The following is a 20,316-nucleotide window of genomic DNA, read 5'->3' as shown; positions in this document are numbered from 1 at the left end:
TTATTTAGAGTGCATAGTATAAAGTGACTAGTGATCCATTTATTAAAGTGGCCAGTGATTGGGGTCTCAATGTAGGCAGCAGCCTCTCTGAGTTAGTGATTGATGTTTAGCAGTCTGATGGCCTTGAGATAGAAGCTGTTTTTCAGTCTCTCGGTCCCAGCTTTGATGCAGCTGTACTGACCTCGCCTTCTGAATGGTAGCGGTTTGAACAGGCAGTGGCTCGGGTGGTTGATGTCCTTGATGATCTTTATGGCCTTCCTATGACATTGGGTGCTGTAAGGTGTCATGGTGGGCAGGCAGTTTGCCCTCGGTGATGCGTTGTGCAGACCACATCATCCTCTGGAGAGCCTTGCGGTTGAGGGCGGTGCAGTTTCTGTACCAGGCTGTGATACAGCCCGACAGGATGCCCTTGATTGTGCATCTATAAAAGTTTGTCAGGGTTTTGGGTGACAAGCCAAATTTCTTCCGCCTCCTGAGGTTGAAGAGGCGCTGTTGTGCCGCCTTCACCACATTGTCTGTGTGAGTGGACCATTTCAGTTTGTATGTGATGTGTACGCCGAGGAACTTAAAACTTTCCACCTTCTCTACAAATATGTTTTGTGTGAAGAGGGACCTATGTACCAATTTTTTGGACGCTAGCTAACACGTGGTGAGAGGCGTGACGTTTGCATGTTAAAGTAGTCAACATCATTGAAAATGGTCCAAAATACACCTAACGCACATTATACTACATGATCAGTTTGATTTTGAGTTCTGATATTTGGCAAGCATTGTAAACCGTAACTCGTCCTAGGGCCAATTTTTTTTCTGACGGTGGTACAGTTATACCATAGCTGAACACCGGCATCGGACTGAGCTTGTTGTCATTGCAGGCAATCTCAATGCTGTGCATTACAGGGAAGACATCTTCCTCCCTCATGTGGTACCCTTCCTGGAGGCTCATCCTGACATGACCCTCCAGCATGACAATGCCACCAGCCATACTTCTCATTCCATGCGTGATTTCCTGCAAGACAGGAATGTCAGTGTTCTGCCATGGCCAGCGAAGAGCCCGGATCTCAATCCCATTGAGCACGTCTGGGACCTGTTGGATCGGAGGGTGAGGGCTAGGGCCATTCCCCCCAGAAATGTCCGGGAACTTGCAGGTGCCTTGATGGAAGAATATTTACACGTGAAGTTTGCTGAAAATAAATGCAGTTGACAGTGAGAGGACGTTTATTTTTTTGCTGAGTTTATAATGGGTTAACATCTCACACATCTGGTGTAACATCTCACAGCAAGAACTGGCAAATCTGGTGCAGTCCAATATAGTTTTGCTGGCCATGGCAGAACACTGACATTCCTGTCTTGCAAGAACTCACACACAGAACGAGCAGTATGGCATTGTCATGCAGGAGGGTCAAGTCAAGATGAGCCTGCAGGAAGGGTACCACATGAGGGAGGAGCATGTCTTCCCTGTAACGCACAGCGTTAAGATTACCTGCAAAGACAACAAGCTCAGTCCGATGATGCTGTGACACAGCGCCCCAGACCATGACGGACCCTCCGCCTCCAAATCGATCCCGCTCCAGCGTACAGGCCTCGGTGTAACGCTCCTTCCTTCGACAATAAATGCAAATCCGACCATCACCCCAGTTGAGCCAAAACCGCGACTCGTCAGTGAAGAGCACTTTTTGCCAGTCCTGTCTGGTCCAGCGACGGTGGGTTTGTGCCCATAGGCGACGTTGTTGCTGGTGATTACACCAGGCCTACAAGCCCTCAGTCCAGCCTCTCTCAGCCTATTGCGGACAGTCTTGAGCACTGATAGAGGGATTGTGCGTTCCTGGGTAACTCGGGCAGTTGTTGTTGCCATCCTGTACCTGTCCCGCAGGTGTGATGTTTGGATGTACCGATCCTGTGTAGGTATTGCTACATGTCAGTGCTACAGGGAGACAGGATGGACAGCTATCTTTGGCGTCTCACAGTACGGACATTGCATTTTATTGCTCTGGCCACACATGCCTCCTTGCAGCATGCCTAAGGCACGTTCACGCAAATGAGCAGGGACACTGGGCATCTTTATTTTGGTGTTTTTCAGAGTGAGTAGAAAGGCCTCTTTAGTGTCGTAAGTTTTCATAACTGTGACCTTAATTGCCTACCGTCTGTAAGCTGTTAGTGTCTTAACGACTGTTCCACATGTGCATGTTCATTAATTGTTTATGGTTCATTGAGGGGTTAAATGTGGAAGACATGTTTCAGTTGAATGCATTCAGTTGTACAACTGACTAGGTATTCCCTTTTTCATATTTATTTTATTACATTATTTCTATAAGGAACTCTTAAACGACAAACAACAAAGACTGACTACCAATGCCGACTACCCAAGGAGGCAAGAAAAACGACACTTCTCTGACTTCCTCCTCCATAGTTATGCGTCAGAAGACAGCCCTCAGCACTGAAACTGAGCCCTTCATAGCTGGTGCGATTTCTGAGGCATTAGCCAAGCAATAGAACTCTCTCAAGGATATACTACAACGGGTGTTAGCTGAGGTGGTGGAACCACTCAACAGAAAACATCAAGAGACTTTTTAGAGACTGTTGAAGCTCTTACGATCGACGTTGAGCGAAGGATGAAAGGGATTTATTTTTTTTCACCTTTATTTAACCAGGTAGGCCAGTTGAGAACAAGTTCTCATTTACAACTGCGACCTGGCCAAGATAAAGCACAACAGTGCAGCAAAAAACAACACAGAGTTACACATGGAATAAACAAATGTAAAGTCAATAACACAATAGAAAAAAATAATATACAGTGTGTGCAAATGGAGTAAGGAGGTAAGGCAATACATAGGCCATAGTAGCGAAGTAACTACAATTTAGCAAATTAACACTGGAGTGATAGATGTGCAGATGATGATGTGCAAGTAGAAATACTGGTGTGCAAAAGAGCAAAAAAGTAAATAAAAACCATATGGGGATGAGGTAGGTAGATGGATGGGCTATTTACAGATGGGCTATGTACAGCTGCAGCGATCGGTAAGCTGCTCAGACAGCTGATCCTTAAAGTTAGAGAGGGAGAAATGTCTCCAACGATTTTTGCAATTCGTTCCAGTCATTGGCAGCAGAGAAGTGGAAGGAAAGGCGGCCAAAGTAGGTGTTGGCTTTGGGGATGACCAGTGAGATATACCTGCTGGAGTGCGTGCTACGGATAGGTGTTGTTATGGTGGCCAGTGTGCTGAGATAAGGTGGAGCTTTACCTAGCAAATACTTATAGATGGGTCTGGCGACGAATATGTAGCGAGGGCCAGCCGACGAGAGCATACAGGTTGCAGTGGTGGGTGGTATATTGGGCTTTGGTGACAAAACGGATGGCACTGTGATAGACTGCATCCAGTTTGCTGAGTAGAGTGTTGGAGGCTATTTTGTAAATGACATCGCCGAAGTCGAGGATCGGTAGGATAGTCAGTTTTACAAGGGTATGTTTGGCAGCGTGAGTGAAGGAGGCTTTGTTGCGAAATAGGAAGCCGATTCTAGATTTCATTTTAGATTGGAGATGCTTGATGTGAGTCTGGAAGGAGAGTTTACAGTCTAGCCAGAAACCTAGGTATTTGTTGTTGTCCAAATATTCTAAGTCAGAACCGTCCAGAGTAGGCGGGGGGGTGCGGGCAGCGATCGGTTAAAGAGCATGCATTTAGTTTTATTAGCATTTAAGAGCAATTGGAAGGAGTGTTGTATGGCATTGAAGCTCGTTGAAGCTCGGCATTGAAGCTCGTTTGGAGGTTTGGTAACAGTGTCCAAAGAAGGGCCAGATGTATACAGAATGGTGTCGTCTGTGTAGAGGTGGATCAAGGAATCACCCGCAGCAAGAGCGACATCATTGATATATACAGAGAAAAGAGAATTGAACCCTGTGGTACCCCCATAGAGACTGCCAGAGGTCCGGACAACAGGCCCTCCGATTTGGAACACTGAACTCTATTTGAGAAGTAGTTGGTGAACCAATTGACAATCTGTCTACTAAGGTGGACAATCTGCAAGGTGAAAATAGGGAAAGCAAATGGAAAATCACAACTGGAGAAGATGCAGCTGAAGATGGCTGAAATGGAGGACCGTTCAAGTCACTCAAATGTAAGATTCATTTATTTAAAGGAGACAAGACTGACGATCCGATCGAATTCCTACAGAGAATGATCCCTAAATGGATCCCATCCATATCTTACAAGGTTGAGATAGAAAGAGCCCATCTCATCTACTCAGGACCTGGGACTAGTAATTCTTCAGACAGACCGAGGACGCTGATCTTGAAGGTCCTCCGGTACAATGACCGCCAAGCCATTCTACAAGGAGCCAGAGCAGCAGAGCTCATTCACCATGGTGGTAAGGTACTACGTTTTTTCCCTGACTACAGCACGCACACCTCCCAATGTGGAAAAGTCTTCAACGTGGTCCGGAACAAACATTCCGGACATTCGTCGTCTATTCAGCAACGCTCCGAGCAAAACACAGGGGAGAGCGCCTGTCATTCATCACAGCACAAGACGCAGGAGAAGTTTGTGGCATCAGTGGGCAAGGACAACCACGAGCACCGCAGTGAGCACCACGCCGCTGGTCCTGTTGTGAGGAGGAAGACTCAACAACGGGGCCATGCAAGCACAGGAAACCTATGGAATAAGTGAACTGGTCAAGAGGATTTATTCACAACTCCAAGGAGTTTTGAGAAACATTTGATCTAATTACTTGTGATCATTATTAACTTCAATAAAGGAGCACCAGCAAGCTAGCTAACTAGTGAACTAGCTTTCCAGCTAGCTGGATGATTATGACAGTAAAGTTACAGCTAATAATGTTAGCAGCTAGCTAAGCAAGTCATAGTAACAACTGTTAGCTAGCTAACTGATTATCTATTCAGTAGTGTTCAGTATAACCTACTGTTGTTGAAACTGTCACCACTGAATTATTTAGCAAGTTAGTTTTCCATGTTTGTGCTACGTTAAGGCTTAATCATTCAGTCAGTTGAGTATTTCTTGCCTTTCTAATATCTCCATTGTGTCAGTTAATGCAAGATATTTAGGAAATGGAGTGAGACATTCAGGAGTATTGGGAGGGTTTTAGTGATCGACACTGTTGCTTTCAGTCACTGGTCTAACATTGAGGTTAGAGGGCAGACAGTTGTGTTCTAACCTGTCAGGGAAGGGAGGGTTTCTTTGTTTCAATTGTTTTGATACATTTTGCAGGGTTATTGGGGTGGAATGCCAATCTGAAGGGTTTTGTAATTTGATATATAATGTTATCCAACAATGGAGGTGTGTACTATTTTTTTTTCCTGAAATATCTGGTTGACATTTATTTAGTTGGCAACTGAAGAGTCACTTTATTGCTGTCTTAAGTTACTTTTCTCCCCTTTTATCCATCAAACTGCCATTCACGTCACCACAGATGGATCATGGCTAGTTTAGTGATAATTGCCTGTAATCTGAGGGGTTCTAATGAGCCAAATAAGCAAATTAAATGTCTTGACGTATTACATAGGAATAAAATTGACATTGCACTATTGCAAAATACATATTTTAGAGGGTGATGTCCATAGACTTAAAAAAAAAATACTACAAACTGGCAGCTGCTTCCTGCTTTGTATCTAAAGGGGTGCTTATTCTACATGAAGACCATCTACCCTTTACAATTGAAAAAAAGTGAAAATGATAAATAGGACAGATTTACTTACACATGTTCCACTCTGTATGAAAGGAAAACAGAATTTGTATCTATTTATGCTCCTAACTCAATTGACAAAGGTTTTTATCCCTTCTGTAACCAGAAGCCTGCTCAATTTATCGGAATATACGCAGAATATTGGAACTAACATGAATGCCATTATTGATTCTAAGCTATATAGATCTGAACCTTCTCATAGCTCATCACAAGTGAATGCTTCCAATGCATTTAAGATTGAGATCTTTAAAAACTTCCTATTGCTAGGGTCCCGCTAGCAGGACAACTTCCGGTGAAACTGGAGGGCGTGCAATTCAAACCAATAATCATAAATATTGTGGATTTTAAACATTTATGTCCATGTAAGTGTCTTATATCGTCTGAAAGCTTAAATTATTGTTAATCTAACTGAATTGTCTGATTTACAGTAGCTATTACAGCGAAAGCATGCCATGCGATTGTTTGAGGACGGCGCCCCACATCAAAATATTTTTCCACTGGCACAGGTTTCATAAATTCACAAATAGCGATTAAATATTCACTTACTTTTTGAAAATATTTATTTGATTTGTCATTCAAAGGGCCCCAGCTATAGCATGTAGTGTCGTTTTGTTTTTAAATCCTTCTTCATATCCCAAAAAGTCTGTTTAGTTGGCGGCACCGATTTGAGTAATTCACTCGTTCAACATGCAGAGAAAAGAATCCGAACATCTACCGCTAAACTTTAAAACAAGTCAAAATATGTTTCTATTGACTCCTCAGATACCCTCAAATGTAATCAAACTATAACATTTCATACAGAAAGAAGTATGTTAAATAGGAAACTGATATTAGCAGGTGCATCATGTCTTCATCGCGCTCACTAACACTAATTTCCAAGAGTGTGTCCCTGTACTAAATCTCATATGTCTTACTCATTTTGGAAGTTACAAGCCTGAAACCTTGAACATAGACTGCTGACACTCTGTGGAAGCCATAAGAATTACATCCTGGGAGCTAGAATTCATTATTTTCTGAACTTTCCATTGTAAGAGCATGGGCTCTCAAAAAATAAAAATTCCAGTTTTTCCTTTGGGTTTTCTCCTATCATAACTATTGTGTTATAGTCTCCTACATTATTTTAACATACAAACTTCAAAGTGTTTTCTTTCCAATGGTAAGAAAATTATATGCATATCCTGTCTTCAGGGCCTGAGCAACTGCTGGAGATTTTATTATCCCACAACTAAGGACTATACATGCCTTTTCTGCTAGATTTAAGACTTTCTCGAGAATTTACTGTGTTTTAACATCTACTGATATTACAAGTAACATGGAACATATAAAAACATTACCAGCCATTTTATCTGATCATAATCCCATTCTTTGTACATTTCAATTCTTCCCAATGAAAACGTGTGAATTGGAAAATCAGTGAATTGGAAAATCCTTGTAAAATCCTGGAAGACTCTTAAAAACAACTATTCAACAGAGAGAGAAATTGAGCTAAAAACAAGTACTGGAACTAACTGACATTTTATTTTATTTTACCTTTATTTAACCAGGTAGGCCAGTTGAGAACACGTTCTCATTTACAACTGAGACATGGCCAAGATAAAGCATAGCAACACAGAAAAAAGAACAACACAGAGTGACACATTAACAAACGTACAGTCAATAACACAAAATAAAATAAAAATAGAAAGATCTATGTACAGTGTGTGCATATGTACAGTTGAAGTCGGAAGTTTACATACACCTTAGCCAAATACATTTAAGCTCAGTTTTTCACAATTCCTGATATTTAATCCCTGTAAAAATTCCCTGTTTTAGGTCAGTTAGGATCACCACTTTATTTTTAGAATGTGAAATGTCAGAATAATAGTAGAGAGAATGATTTATTTCAGCTTTTATTTATTTCATCAAATTCCCAGTGGGTCAGAAATGTACGTACACTCAATTAGTATTTGGTAGCATTTCCTTTAAATTGTTTAACTTGGGTCAAACGTTTCGGGTAGCCTTCCACAAGCTTCCCACAATAAGTTGGGTGAATTTTGGCCCATTCCTCCTGACAGAGCTGGTGTAACTGAGTCAGGTTTGTAGGCCTCCATGCTCGCACACACTTTTTCAGTTCTGCCCACAAATGTTCTATAGGATTTGAGGTCAGGGCTTTGTGATGGCCACTCCAATACCTTGACTTTGTTGTCCTTAAGCCATTTTGCCACAACTTTGGAAGTATGCGTTGGAAGACCCATTTGCGATCAAGCTTTAACTTTCTGACTGATGTCTTGAAATGTTGCTTCAATATATCCACATAATTTTCCGACTTCATGATGCCATCTATTTTGTGAAGGGCACCAGTCCCTCCTGCAGCAAAGCACCCCCACAACATGATGCTGCCACCCCCGTGCTTCACGGTTGGGATGGTATTCTTCGGCTTGCAAGCCTCCCCCTTTTTCCTCCAAACATAACGATGGTCTTTATGGCCAAACAGTTCTATTTTTGTTTCATCAGACCAGAGGACATTTCTCCAAAAAGTACGATCTTTGTCCCCATGTGCAGTTGCAAACCGTAGTCTGGCTTTTTTTATGGTGGTTTTGGAGCAGTGTTGGATGCGCGCTGTTTTAAGAAGCAGTGCGGCTTGTTTGGGTTGTGTTTCGGAGGACGCATGGCTTTCGACCTTCGTCTCTCCCGAGCACGTACGGGAGTTGTAGCGATGAGACAAGATATTATTACTAACAATTGGATACCACGAAATTGGGGAGAAAAAGGGGGTAAAATGTAAAATATATATTTAAAAAATGGTTTATTCCACCTCATCAGTTACCATTTCAACAATGGCTGCTTACATTTTTCAAAATTATAAAAAATTCTCGCCCCAATTTCATAGTATCCAATTGTTTTTAGTAGTTACTACGTACGGGCTTGGGTGAGACGAAGGTCAAGAGTCATGCCGCACCAATGTGTCGGAGGAAACACCGTGCCCCTAGTGACCTGGTCAGCGTGTACTGCGCCCGGCCCGCCACAGGAGTCACTAGTGCGCGATGAGACAAGGATATCCCTACCAGCCAAACCCTCCCTAACCTGGACGACGCTAGGCCAATTGTGCGTCGCCCCATGGACCTGCCGGTCGAGGCCAGCTGAGACAGAGCCTGGGCTCAAACCCAGAGTCTCTGGTGGCACAGCTAGCACTGCGATGCAGTGTCCTAGACCACTGCGCCACCCGGGAGGCCTTGGCTGCTCACATTTAAGGAAATTGTACTTATGGAACTCTCCACGACAAGAATCCATAGGGCCACGGTGTCCACTCTGGACACATTGAAAAAAGCAGCAGCTGACATTTCTGAACCCTTAACCAATGGGCCTTAACATCCATGAATGTGTATCATTAATTTTACACTATCTCTGAGGCTATATGATGACTGTTCAACAGATTTACTAAGTAATATTATTGGTTTTATCTCATGATTTATTTTACATGCCATCAGATTGCCGGTGGGGTTAAAAAAATATATGTATACATGTTTAAATGTATTGTATGAATCCTATGACTTGAAATAATAAAAACTTGATGTAAAAAAAATCTGAATCTAGTAACCCATTATACTATTAATTTCTCTTAATACCTTTTACACCACTTACGGACGTCTACATGTATGTGTGCAAGTTGTATATTATATATATTTTTCTATTGTTACTTAATCAAATCTCTAGGAACCCATTATACTCTTCATATGTTACTTTATCTCTGGTAAGAGCATATTCGGGAATAGTACTTTCTCCTTTCATATTTCCACATACATAATAACCTCATACCATCAAACTCCGCTGATGAGACATGTTACTGTCTGAGACATGTTTTCCTCGTTACTAATGACACGTGTTATTATGTTATCCTCTAATGAGACATGTTATCATGTTATTCTCATTACTAATGAGACATGTTATCCTCTGAGAAATATTACCCTTGATTTGAGATCCTGAGACATGTTACCCTCTACCTGTAGATCCAACGAGCGGTGGTGGACTTAGGTATTTACAAACAAAAAACATCCAGTCAGTGGCAGTCCTGTGGGCGAAAACAGCTCGTTGAAGAGAGGTAGAAGGAAAATGGCAAATAATGGCGCAGAACAAAAGCGGGGTGCAGAATGGGCTCTTCGAACTCACAACTAGTTGGTCCTTGTCACAAGTGGGCTATTGCAGCAGACGACCAAACTGGGTTCCACTCCTACACTCTAAGAAAAAATTTACTATCTAGAACCTAAAAGGGTTCTTCCGCTATCCCCATAGGAGAACCCTTTGAAGAACCATTTTTGGTTCCAGGTAGAACCCTTTTGGTTCCAGGTAGAACCCTATTGGGTTCCATGTAGAACCCTTTCCCCAGAGAGTTCTACCTGGAACCAAAATGGGTTATCCTATGGGGACAGCCGAAGAACCCTTCTGGAACCCTTTTTTTCTAAGAGTGTATCAGCTAAAAACAAGAAGAAGCGGCTCCAGTGTGCACGTAATCACCAACACTGGACAATTGAAAAGTGGGAAAATATCGCCTGGTCCGACGAATCCCGGTTCCTGTTGCGTCATGCTGATGGCAGAGTTAGGATTTTGGTGTACGCAGCATGAGTCCATAACCTCATAAGCCTGGTGTCAACGGTACAGGCTGGTGGTGGCTGTGGTGGAATGATGTGGGGAATTGTAACGGTTTTCTTCTGGTGAAAGACAGGCGGACCAAAATGCAGTGTGGTTAGTTTTGTACATCTTTAATAAAGATGAAAATACAACAATCTACAAAACAAGAAATGTGAAAAAAACGAAACAGTCCTATCTGGTGCCACAAACACAAAGACAGGAACAAACACACAGTGAAACCCAGGCTACCTAAGTATGATTCTCAATCAGAGACAATTAATGACACCTGCCTCTGATTGAGAACCATACTAGGCCGAAACATAGAAATACCCAAATCATAGAAAAATAAACATAGACTGCCCACCCCAACTCACGCCCTGACCATACTAAATAAATACAAAACAAAGGAAATAAAGGTCAGAACGTGACAGGAATGTTTTCCTGGCACACGTTAGGTCCCTTGATACCAATTGAGCAATGTTTCCATGCCCCGAAGAAATCAGGCTCTTCTGGAGGCAAAGGGGGGTCCGACCCGGTGCTAAATGGGTGTACCCAATAAACTGGCCAGTGAGTGTATTTACGCACATACACACTGAGTGTACAAAACATTAAGAACACCAGCTCTTTCCATGACATAGACTGACCAGGAGAATCCAGGTGAATCTGTGATCCCTTATTGATGTCACCTGTTAAATCCACTTCAATCAGTGTAGATGAAGGGAAGGAGACTGGTTAAAGAATGATTTAAGCCTTGAGACAATTGAGACATGGATTGTGTATGTGTGCCATTCAGATGGTGAATGGACAAGACAAAATTAGTAAGTGCCTTTGAACGGGGTAGTAGGTGCCAGGCCCACCGTGGAAAGTATTCAGGCTCCTTGACTTTGTCCACATTTTGTTACATTACAGCCTTAATCTAAAATGTATTAAATTGGTTTTTTTCTCTCCTCAACCTACACACAATACCCCATTTGTGGATTTTCTCCCATTCTTCTCTGCAGGTCCTCTCAATCTGTGTGAGGTTGGATGGGGAGCGTCGCTGCACAGCTAATTTCAGGTCTCTCCAGAGATGTTCGATCGGGTTCAGGTTCGGGCTCTGACTTGGACACTCAAGAACATTCAAAGACTTGTCCCAAAGCTACTCCTGCATTGTCTTGGCTGTGTGCTTAGGGTTGTTGTCCTGTTGGAATGTGAACCTTCGCCCCAGTCTGAGGTCCTGAGTGCTCTGAAGCAGGTTTTCATCAAGGATCTCTCAGTACTTTGCTCCGTTCACCTTTCCCTCAATCCTGACTGGTCTCCCAGTCCCTGCCGCTGAAAAATATGCCCACAGCATGATGCTGCTGCCACAATGCTTCACCGTAGGGTGGTGCCAGGTTGCCTCCAGACATGAGGCTTGATATTCAGGCTAAAGAGTTCAATCTTGGTTTCATCAGACCAGAGAATCTTGTTTCTCATGGTCTGAGTCCTTTAGGTGCCTTTTGGCAAACTCCAAGCGGGCTGTCATGTGCCTTTTACTGAGGAGTGGCTTCTGTCTGGCCACTCTACCATAAAGGCCTGATTGGTGGAGTGCTGCAGAGTTGGTTGTCCTTCTGGAAGGATCTCCCATCTCCACAGAGGAACTCTGGAGCTCTGTCAGCGTGACCATTGGGTTCTTGGTCACCTCCCTGACCAAGGCCCTTCTCCCTTGATTTCTCAGTTTGGCTGGACAGCCAGCTTTAGGAAGAGTCTTGGTGGTTCCAAACTTCTTCCATTTAAGGACGATGGAGGCCACTGTGTTCTTGGGGACATTCAATGCTGCAGAAATGTTTTGGTACCCTTCCACAGATCTGTGTCTCGACACAATCCTGTCTCGGCTCTCTACAGACAATTCCTTTGACCTCATGGGTTGATTTTTGCTCTGACATGCACTGTCAACTGTGGGACCTCCTATAGACAGGTGTGCGCCTTTCCAAATCATGCCCAATCAATTGAATTTACCACAGGTGGTCGCCAATCAAGTTGTAGAAACATCTCAAGGACGATCAATGGAAACAGGATGCACCTCAGCTCAATTTCGAGTCTCATAGAAAAGGGTCTGAATACCTATGTCAATAAGATATTTTTGTTTTTTATCTTTCATTAATTTGCAAAAATGTCTAAACTTGTTTTCGCTTTGTCGTTTTGGGGTATTATGTGTAGATTGCTGAGGATTGTTATTTATTTAATCAATTTTAGAACAAGGCTGTAACGCAACAAAATGTGGAAAAAGTCAAGGGGTCTGAATAAGGCACTGTGTATATATATATATATATAAATAATAGTGCATTAGAATATCAGTATACAGCTACCATAACATCAGGTTGACTTTGGCCTTAGAGGTTGCTGGCACAACTGACATTTGCTTTCCATCCAGGCGCACTGTACGAAGGCTGAACACTTGTCTCTCTAGCATGTTTCTGGGTGTGTTGGGAAAAAGGCAGACATTTCCGTTCTAACCAAATGAACAATAAAGTATCTATTCTATACTATGCTATTTGATGATGGAATTCTGTAAATGTAGGCATAAGTTAATTGCAACTAGTCCATAAGGTCAATACTTTAAAGACAGATCAAAAACTGTCTCCACTTCTGTCTGAAGCTGACTAGAGACACAGATTTACTATTTACTATGTTTTATCATTTGTTGTGCATGTTTTATTTATTTTTTTGTTTTGCATTCGCTTCGAGATGTTATTAGGTGAGGTGCTCATCAGGTGCAGGATGCATGTGCTCCATGTGTCTTTCGATCTGGTTGCATAGTAGACGGTCAAATTATACCAATGGCACTTTGGAGGGTTACCTTTGACAGGTGACAACAGTTGCATTTGACCATCCCAGTGTTAAAAGTGGTGGTGGCTGAGGTGCGTAGTGACCCGCTCTATCCACTGGGGGATGATCGAGCTCTGCATGCGCTGCGGCACATGCTCGATTTGGACGAGGCACAACTCCTCAATAACACGCACAATGGGAAATAGGGGAGGTAGAGGCAACGGACAGATGTGTGATGCGCTAACTTAACCGTGGGTTATTTCACATATGAACATAAACTTTAATTTGCCCTCTCTCCGACGCAGCTTCTTTGAATAGGCTGAGCTATTGATACTCGCTAGACCTGCGTTTTATATTGTTTCGCTTCCAGCACTGATGCAGCGGTGGATCTTTTTTCGGGAATGGGGGTGATACTCAATAGATAGATCCTGTTGAATTGAGACAAGACAACGTCGAGACGCGTCAAAAAAGTGTCATCCCCCGAGTGCAATCGAACACAGATGTATAGGTGATATGTTCGCCAGTTGGATACGTCGAGGGATTTTAATATTCCCAAAACAAGATGCGAAATTGGGCAAACCAAGGAATTGCATCCTCACCTACAGCACATTTTGTAAGGTGCTGAAACGATTTCGTTCGGCCTTTATCAAATGTAAGGAGAATGTCTAAATGAATGAAGGTGGGGTATTTTTTTTAACAGAGTGAACACAATTTCGTGCGTAATTGAAGGAATGTTTATGATTAACTACACAGACTAATGTTGCAGTTATCATGCGTTGTCTGTCTCCTGTTGCCATGCTAGTTATTGTTATTATTACGATTAATGATTAATTCGTGTTATAAATATTGTCATTATAATTATTAGTATTATTAGACTTGTCGTGTTTTGCTGGTCTTAAGTTGGTGATGCGTAGGCTTTAGTGCATGCATCGCCCAAACACGGGACATGCATTTGAATACATACATTTGTAGGTTGTCTAATCGAACTGCTCTTTCTCCCTTGCAGCTGCTGAAGACGTCAGCAGAATAAAGTCATTCAGAATCACTGAAGGTGTACAGGATAAAAGGGACGGTTTTCTCATCACCTAAGATGGCAACCAGGAGGGACCACGAAAATGCAAAAATGCCGTATTTCTGCAAGTACTCACACTGGAGTTAACTACCTGAGGGACACATGAGGTGGTTTTGTGAATATATTGTCCAATAACTGGTGATTTAATAGGCTGTACATTTGAAAATAATTTAAGGCCTAAACATTCACAGCCTATATTTTCTTGGCTGTAATAATGATGTCATAAAATATGAGTTCGTTTTTACAAAAATATAGTAATGTGTTTTATGTCAACGACAACGTGAACTGTGTTCAAAAATGGACCTTTAATTGCGTCACTGAATGCGAGTGAGGCGTCACTGAATAACAGGTGCCTGCTATCTGTCAAAGCAGGATCAACCAACCTGTGCGCCCTTTGCTACAACTTGTTACTTTCCATTGGCCTACACGAGTCGCTAAAGGGATCGATCACATCATTCACTGGGAACTGAATTTACACCCTCCTCAAAATGGAGTTTGCCATGATAGGTTCAGATAATGGATGCAAAACTCGACTGCCTTACGGGTATGCTCGCGCACGGGAAAGGGAGCACGAAAGGGAGAGACAGGTACAACAGGCAACAGCCGCTGCTGAAGGTGCAGCAATTGGAGAGGGAGGGGAGTCCTCTGGCCATCTCCTTAACAACCACCAGCAGCATCAGTCTCGCACCGCCTCCTCATCAAATGCCAACAACAGTAGCGGCAGTACCGTCTCGCGCCCCTCCTCCTCGCAACAGCCACAGCAGCACCACCATGAGTCTGAGCAGCAGGTTCTCAGAGAAAGGAAAAAGCAACGCGGCGTAGGACGTTGGAGAAGGAGTCGCCAGACTCTCGGTGGGGACTTGCGCCACTCGGAGTTGGCGCTACTTGGATCCGAGGAGGATATGATAGAGGAGGACGAGGCGGAAGGCGGAGAAGAGGAGGACGGGGGAAGCAAGAGTTCCAGTTTTCTCTGTAATATGGATGATGAAGAGACTGTCTCACTCACAGATAGACGTCCCCAATCAGGGTACGAACATGTTTACAGTGAGTATGGGTGCTGTGAAAGAGTTGTTATTAATGTGTCCGGACTAAAGTTTGAAACTCAACTTAAGACTCTCACACAGTTTCCTGACACTCTTTTGGGAGACCCGGACAAACGAATCAGGTACTTCGACCCTCTAAGGAACGAATATTTTTTTGACAGGAACCGACCAAGCTTCGATGCCATTCTTTATTATTACCAGTCGGGGGGGCGATTGAAGAGACCGCAAAATGTACCTTTTGACATCTTCTCTGAGGAGGTGAAATTCTATGAACTTGGGGAGGAGGCAATGCTGAAGTTTCGGGAGGATGAGGGTTTTGTCAAAGAGGAAGAGAAACCCTTACCAGAGGACGAGTTCAAACGCCAAGTTTGGCTTCTTTTTGAATACCCAGAGAGCTCACAACCTGCGAGAGGGATTGCAGTCGTGTCCGTTTTAGTCATTGTTATATCAATAGTCATTTTCTGTATGGAAACGTTGCCAGAGTTCAGGGACGAAAAAGAATACCTTAAACCACGAGATAATTCGACAGAACCCCATGGGCAGACCCCTTTTAACGACCCATTTTTCATTGTGGAGACGGTATGCATTATTTGGTTTTCATTTGAGATTATTGTGCGCTTCTTTGCAAGTCCAAGTAAAACGGATTTCTTTAAAAACATTATGAATACTATAGACATTGTATCCATTTTGCCTTATTTCATCACGCTCGGCACAGATCTTGCTCAACAGCAAGGCAAAGGGGACCAGGCAATGAGTTTTGCAATCTTGAGAATAATCCGCCTTGTCAGAGTCTTTCGCATCTTTAAACTCTCCAGGCACTCCAAAGGACTGCAGATCCTCGGACATACCCTCCGTGCCAGTATGAGGGAACTAGCGCTTCTGATTTTCTTCCTCGTTATTGGTGTCATTTTGTTCTCAAGTGCAGTGTACTTCGCCGAGGCAGACGAACCCGCGTCTCAATTCACAAGTATTCCCGACGCTTTTTGGTGGGCTGTCGTCACTATGACCACGGTCGGATATGGAGACATGAAACCAATAACTGTCGGCGGGAAGATAGTTGGCTCGCTCTGTGCCATAGCGGGTGTGTTAACCATAGCTCTTCCAGTGCCCGTCATTGTATCCAACTTCAATTACTTCTACCACAGGGAGACTGATAATGAAGCAGACTCGCCACCGGTTGTTGAAACCCCACCACCTGCCTGCCCCTATTTCCCCAACTTTCTAAAAATGTTTAAAGGTTCCCCCTCAGGCTCTTCGCTGGGTGATAAAGCGGAGTACATGGAGATGGAAGAGGGGGTAACGGAGTCGCTGTGTGGGGTGGACAAAAGCCCGAGTAAAGGAAATGGGACAGACATTGGCAGGAAAAACAGTACATGTTCAAAGTCACAACAGACTGATGTGTGATGACAAAAAAAAAATATTATTCCGTGAAGAAAGATATGCTGTCAAATCACACACACATAGGTGGTCAGACTCACACAAGTGCGCACTTGCGCGCATACACGCACGCACGCACACACACACACGCACACAGACAGACAGACAGACGCACACATACTTTATTTTTAGCTAGATTTTGGGAAGTTCAAATATGGGGTTTTATTTTGCCATGTGGCTGCTTAGAGGAATATAGGCCTACGGGAAAATATACGTCCAAATCAAAAGCTTTATAACTATTATCACCAATGTAATCCGATGATATCAGATATAGGCTGGGCCTCAAACCTACAAATGAAATCGGAAATATTGAATAGACAGGCTATGCATACGCACTTTATGAGTTTCATTTGTCAATAATGGAAGGGGAGATATAGATGTCGTTTTGCTGTTTTGCGATAAAGGCAACGTTTATAGTAGGCCTAGTTTGCACTATTGTAAAAGCTTGTTTGAGTCGCTGACTTTCAAGAGAGATAGACTTGGAAGTTATGTTGAGAGACAGAAACTGTAGGCCATATGGCAACCTATACACCCTTCATTTGACTAAAGAGTAATGAGATATTTTTTTTAATTATGAACAATAATATATTCTTATTGCGTTTCAGTGTAGGTCTAACCCATCTGTGTACACACAAAAAAATAAACATTCAATATCGATCGGAAACATTGAAATAGCTAAATCATGTGTGAGATTCTTGAGTAAATGAGCATGATACCTATTTCGGCAGCACACTGCGGTCAACAAGTGAGCCGCTTGGCAAACAACATTCTCTGCAACGCTTAGGCATAAATAAAGCCTTTTATTGACCAACCACCGAGGTGAAGCACAAGAATTACAATAGATACTCTGCAGACTGACATGAGAAATTGCTCCACACGGGCTGTCACGGGAGGTCCTGCACGGATATCTTGCGCGACTACAACCCCGTCCCTTTAAAACCACCTCAAACTAACTGACAATATCCCTTTACACGGACGTTGACTGAAACCAACATGGGAAACAAACGACTGTCATCATGGAAACTTTGGGTTTGTGAACTTTATCTCTTGTTCGCTGGACCTAGTGCACGGTTCTCTAATATAAGAAAGAAAGGAAGGTCTGTTGGTCATCCCAGAAAGCACCAAGATCTCCAGCAGGCGGTTGTTTTCAAGGTATGTTCACCTTTTAAATACAATCACCATTCACAGATACACATTTTTGTGATGGGGTTTTCTGTATATGAGCATGACACACACACTGATGTCAACGCACACTTTATGTGACGCACTTTGGAACCATTTGGAGACGTTCCAAATGAATTGATGAAAGACTTAGTTGCTTGCTGAATGTTTTTGAATCAGGTCAGGTACTGCCATACTACACCCACATTTTATAGTAGGATATACATACATTTCGAACTATATTCAATAATGCAACATTATAAAAAGTAAGATATGCACGTACATAAAGGGATAACTTCACGCACTTTTTCCATTGACGGTAGTAATCCCATTAAATATGAATAGACTAGGTCAACTATATCAAAACAAACGATAATGTGCTGCACAGGCCACTACTAGCCTGCTGATTGCATTCATTTAATTAGTCACCCGAAACTACTTGGTTGTACAGCCCCAATACACACACACACTCTTGATGTTTGACAGCATTGATGCTTTTGGGGCCCTGACATTCTGCCTAATATAATAATTAAATATTTAATACTGAGTTGTACAAAGCAATATTTGCATACTCTTTGCACTCAGAGCTCTGGGTCTTTATCCAGAAAACCTGTCAATGCCTGTCAGACAAAAACATTCACTGGCATTCACTGTTCTTTTGAAACAGTACATTCAGACTCATCAAAAAGGTTACTCAGCATCTGCTTGCCGTTTCCCCAGCATGGCATCAATGCCTTCAATTTGAACTTAAAACATTTTTACTTAAGCCTGTGTCAGCTACGGCTACTGCTTGCCATCAAGCTTGGTTAAAACGAGGTTGGGGCATCACATGCCAATGTTAAGTCAGGCGTCATAAGTTTACATTATTATGAGTGTGTTTGACCTCTGATTTCATGTGCGTGACGGTCTTTGCAGTGTCAATTGTTACCATGCACTCACCTCATATGAAGAGTAGGATAAATTAGTGTAACATTTTCCGATTTGCATGGGGTTTCTTCATCTCCAGGCATCAATTCAAAGGATACAGTGTTCATTTGGATGGCTGTTGCTATAGGTGACCTTTGGTGACCCTGGCAAGTCAAATTGTGTACACTGTATTTGGTCTAGTGCATTTTCCCATTGAGGCTGTATGTACAACCAGTTTGACTGAAGCTACGTACTGTATGTGTGTAATACTCTGTGAATCTACATAGTGGGCCAGATCTGATCAAAAAGATAAAAACAGTTCACTTAGCACAAAGTTGTCTCTCCCTTTTATGTTTTATTCCCTTGGGAGAATAATAGGTGCAAACTTTGCTCTGATGCAAAAACAGTACATTTCTGTTTGGAGCCTTCTCTAGTACAGTTTATGATATACAGTATAATATATGCCATTTAGCAGATGCTTTTATCCAAAGCAATTTACAGTGGCTTGCAAAAGTATTCAGACCCCTTGGATTTCATTGTGTTACAAAGTGGGATTAAAATGGATTTAGTTGTAAAAAATTTGTCAACAATCTACACAAAATACTCTGGAATGTCATAATGGAAGAAAAATGTATGAAAACAAATAGAAATACAATATAGTCATTGCATAAGTATTCAGTTTCCTGAGTCCATACTGTACGTGTAATGAAATACCTTTGGTAGCAATTACAACTGTGAGTCTTCTTGGGTGAGTTTTACATACCTGGATTGTGCAATTCATGGCCTCTTATTCTTTGCAAATTCTTCAAGCTCTGTCAAGACGTTGGGGATCATGGCTCGACAGCCATTTTCAAGTCTTGCCATAGTATTTCAAGCAGATTTCGGTCAAAACTGTAACTTGGCCACTTCGGAACATTCACTGTCTTCTTGCTAGGCAACTTCAGTTTAGATTTGGCCTTGTGCTGTAGGTTATTGTCTTGCTGAAAGGTGCCTGGTTTAAAGCAGACTCAAGCAGGTTTGCTCTGGCATTTTGCCTGTGCTTAGTCCTGTCCAGTTTATTTTTTACCCCCAAGCAACAAAAAAAAAAGTACATTTTAATACATTTTAATTGCAGTTTGTAACACAATAAACTAATTCAGAGGGGAATGCTTTAATTTGTGCACACATTTTACGTACGGGTGGTACCAGGAATCAAACCCACTATCCTGTCGTTGCAAACATCATGCTCTACCAGCTGAGCTACAGAGGACTCTTTGGACATGTGCAGTATGTCTGGGCCTCCCGCTGACATATTTATAGACTATGTTATGTCGTATTGCATTGCAATTCTAAGTTACACAAATATTGTGTGTGCATGGAAACTGAAAGGCTGATCTGTATGGAAACAATCCTACTGTAGTTCTCAATTGCAGAGGAGATTGACTAATGTACACGTGGGCGCTTAAGGAGACTAACCTCTGTGTAAATGAAACCCCCCCTTGGGGTTTCAATGTTGAAGTTACATAATATGCCTCCATTGAAAGATAGCAACCTGAGTCTTTGTTAACAACACAAAATCTCACCACGGATCTTTCCAATGAGCTGAATTAATCGGACGGTGCGCGCAGGAGTCGATTA

The 20,316-nt window shown here is 42.5% G+C and overlaps 1 protein-coding gene across 1 annotated transcript in view; it reads left to right on the top strand.

Moving 5' to 3' along the window:
• The first annotated feature begins 14,640 nt into the window (after window positions 1-14,640).
• LOC139411298 (potassium voltage-gated channel subfamily A member 1-like) overlaps window positions 14,641-20,316 on the top strand; it is a 28,695-nt gene continuing 23,019 nt past the window's right edge. The window contains exon 1 of the mRNA XM_071157418.1: window positions 14,641-17,784. Within this exon, the coding sequence (XP_071013519.1) occupies window positions 14,641-16,599 (1,959 nt within the window). The 3' untranslated portion in view covers window positions 16,600-17,784. The remainder of the gene's footprint in view (window positions 17,785-20,316) is intronic.

This window comes from Oncorhynchus clarkii, chromosome 6, assembly GCF_045791955.1.
Source record: "Oncorhynchus clarkii lewisi isolate Uvic-CL-2024 chromosome 6, UVic_Ocla_1.0, whole genome shotgun sequence".
Lineage (NCBI taxonomy): Eukaryota > Metazoa > Chordata > Actinopteri > Salmoniformes > Salmonidae > Oncorhynchus > Oncorhynchus clarkii.
Note: the sequence above shows the minus strand (reverse complement) of the source record. Positions and strands in the feature narration are given on the sequence as shown.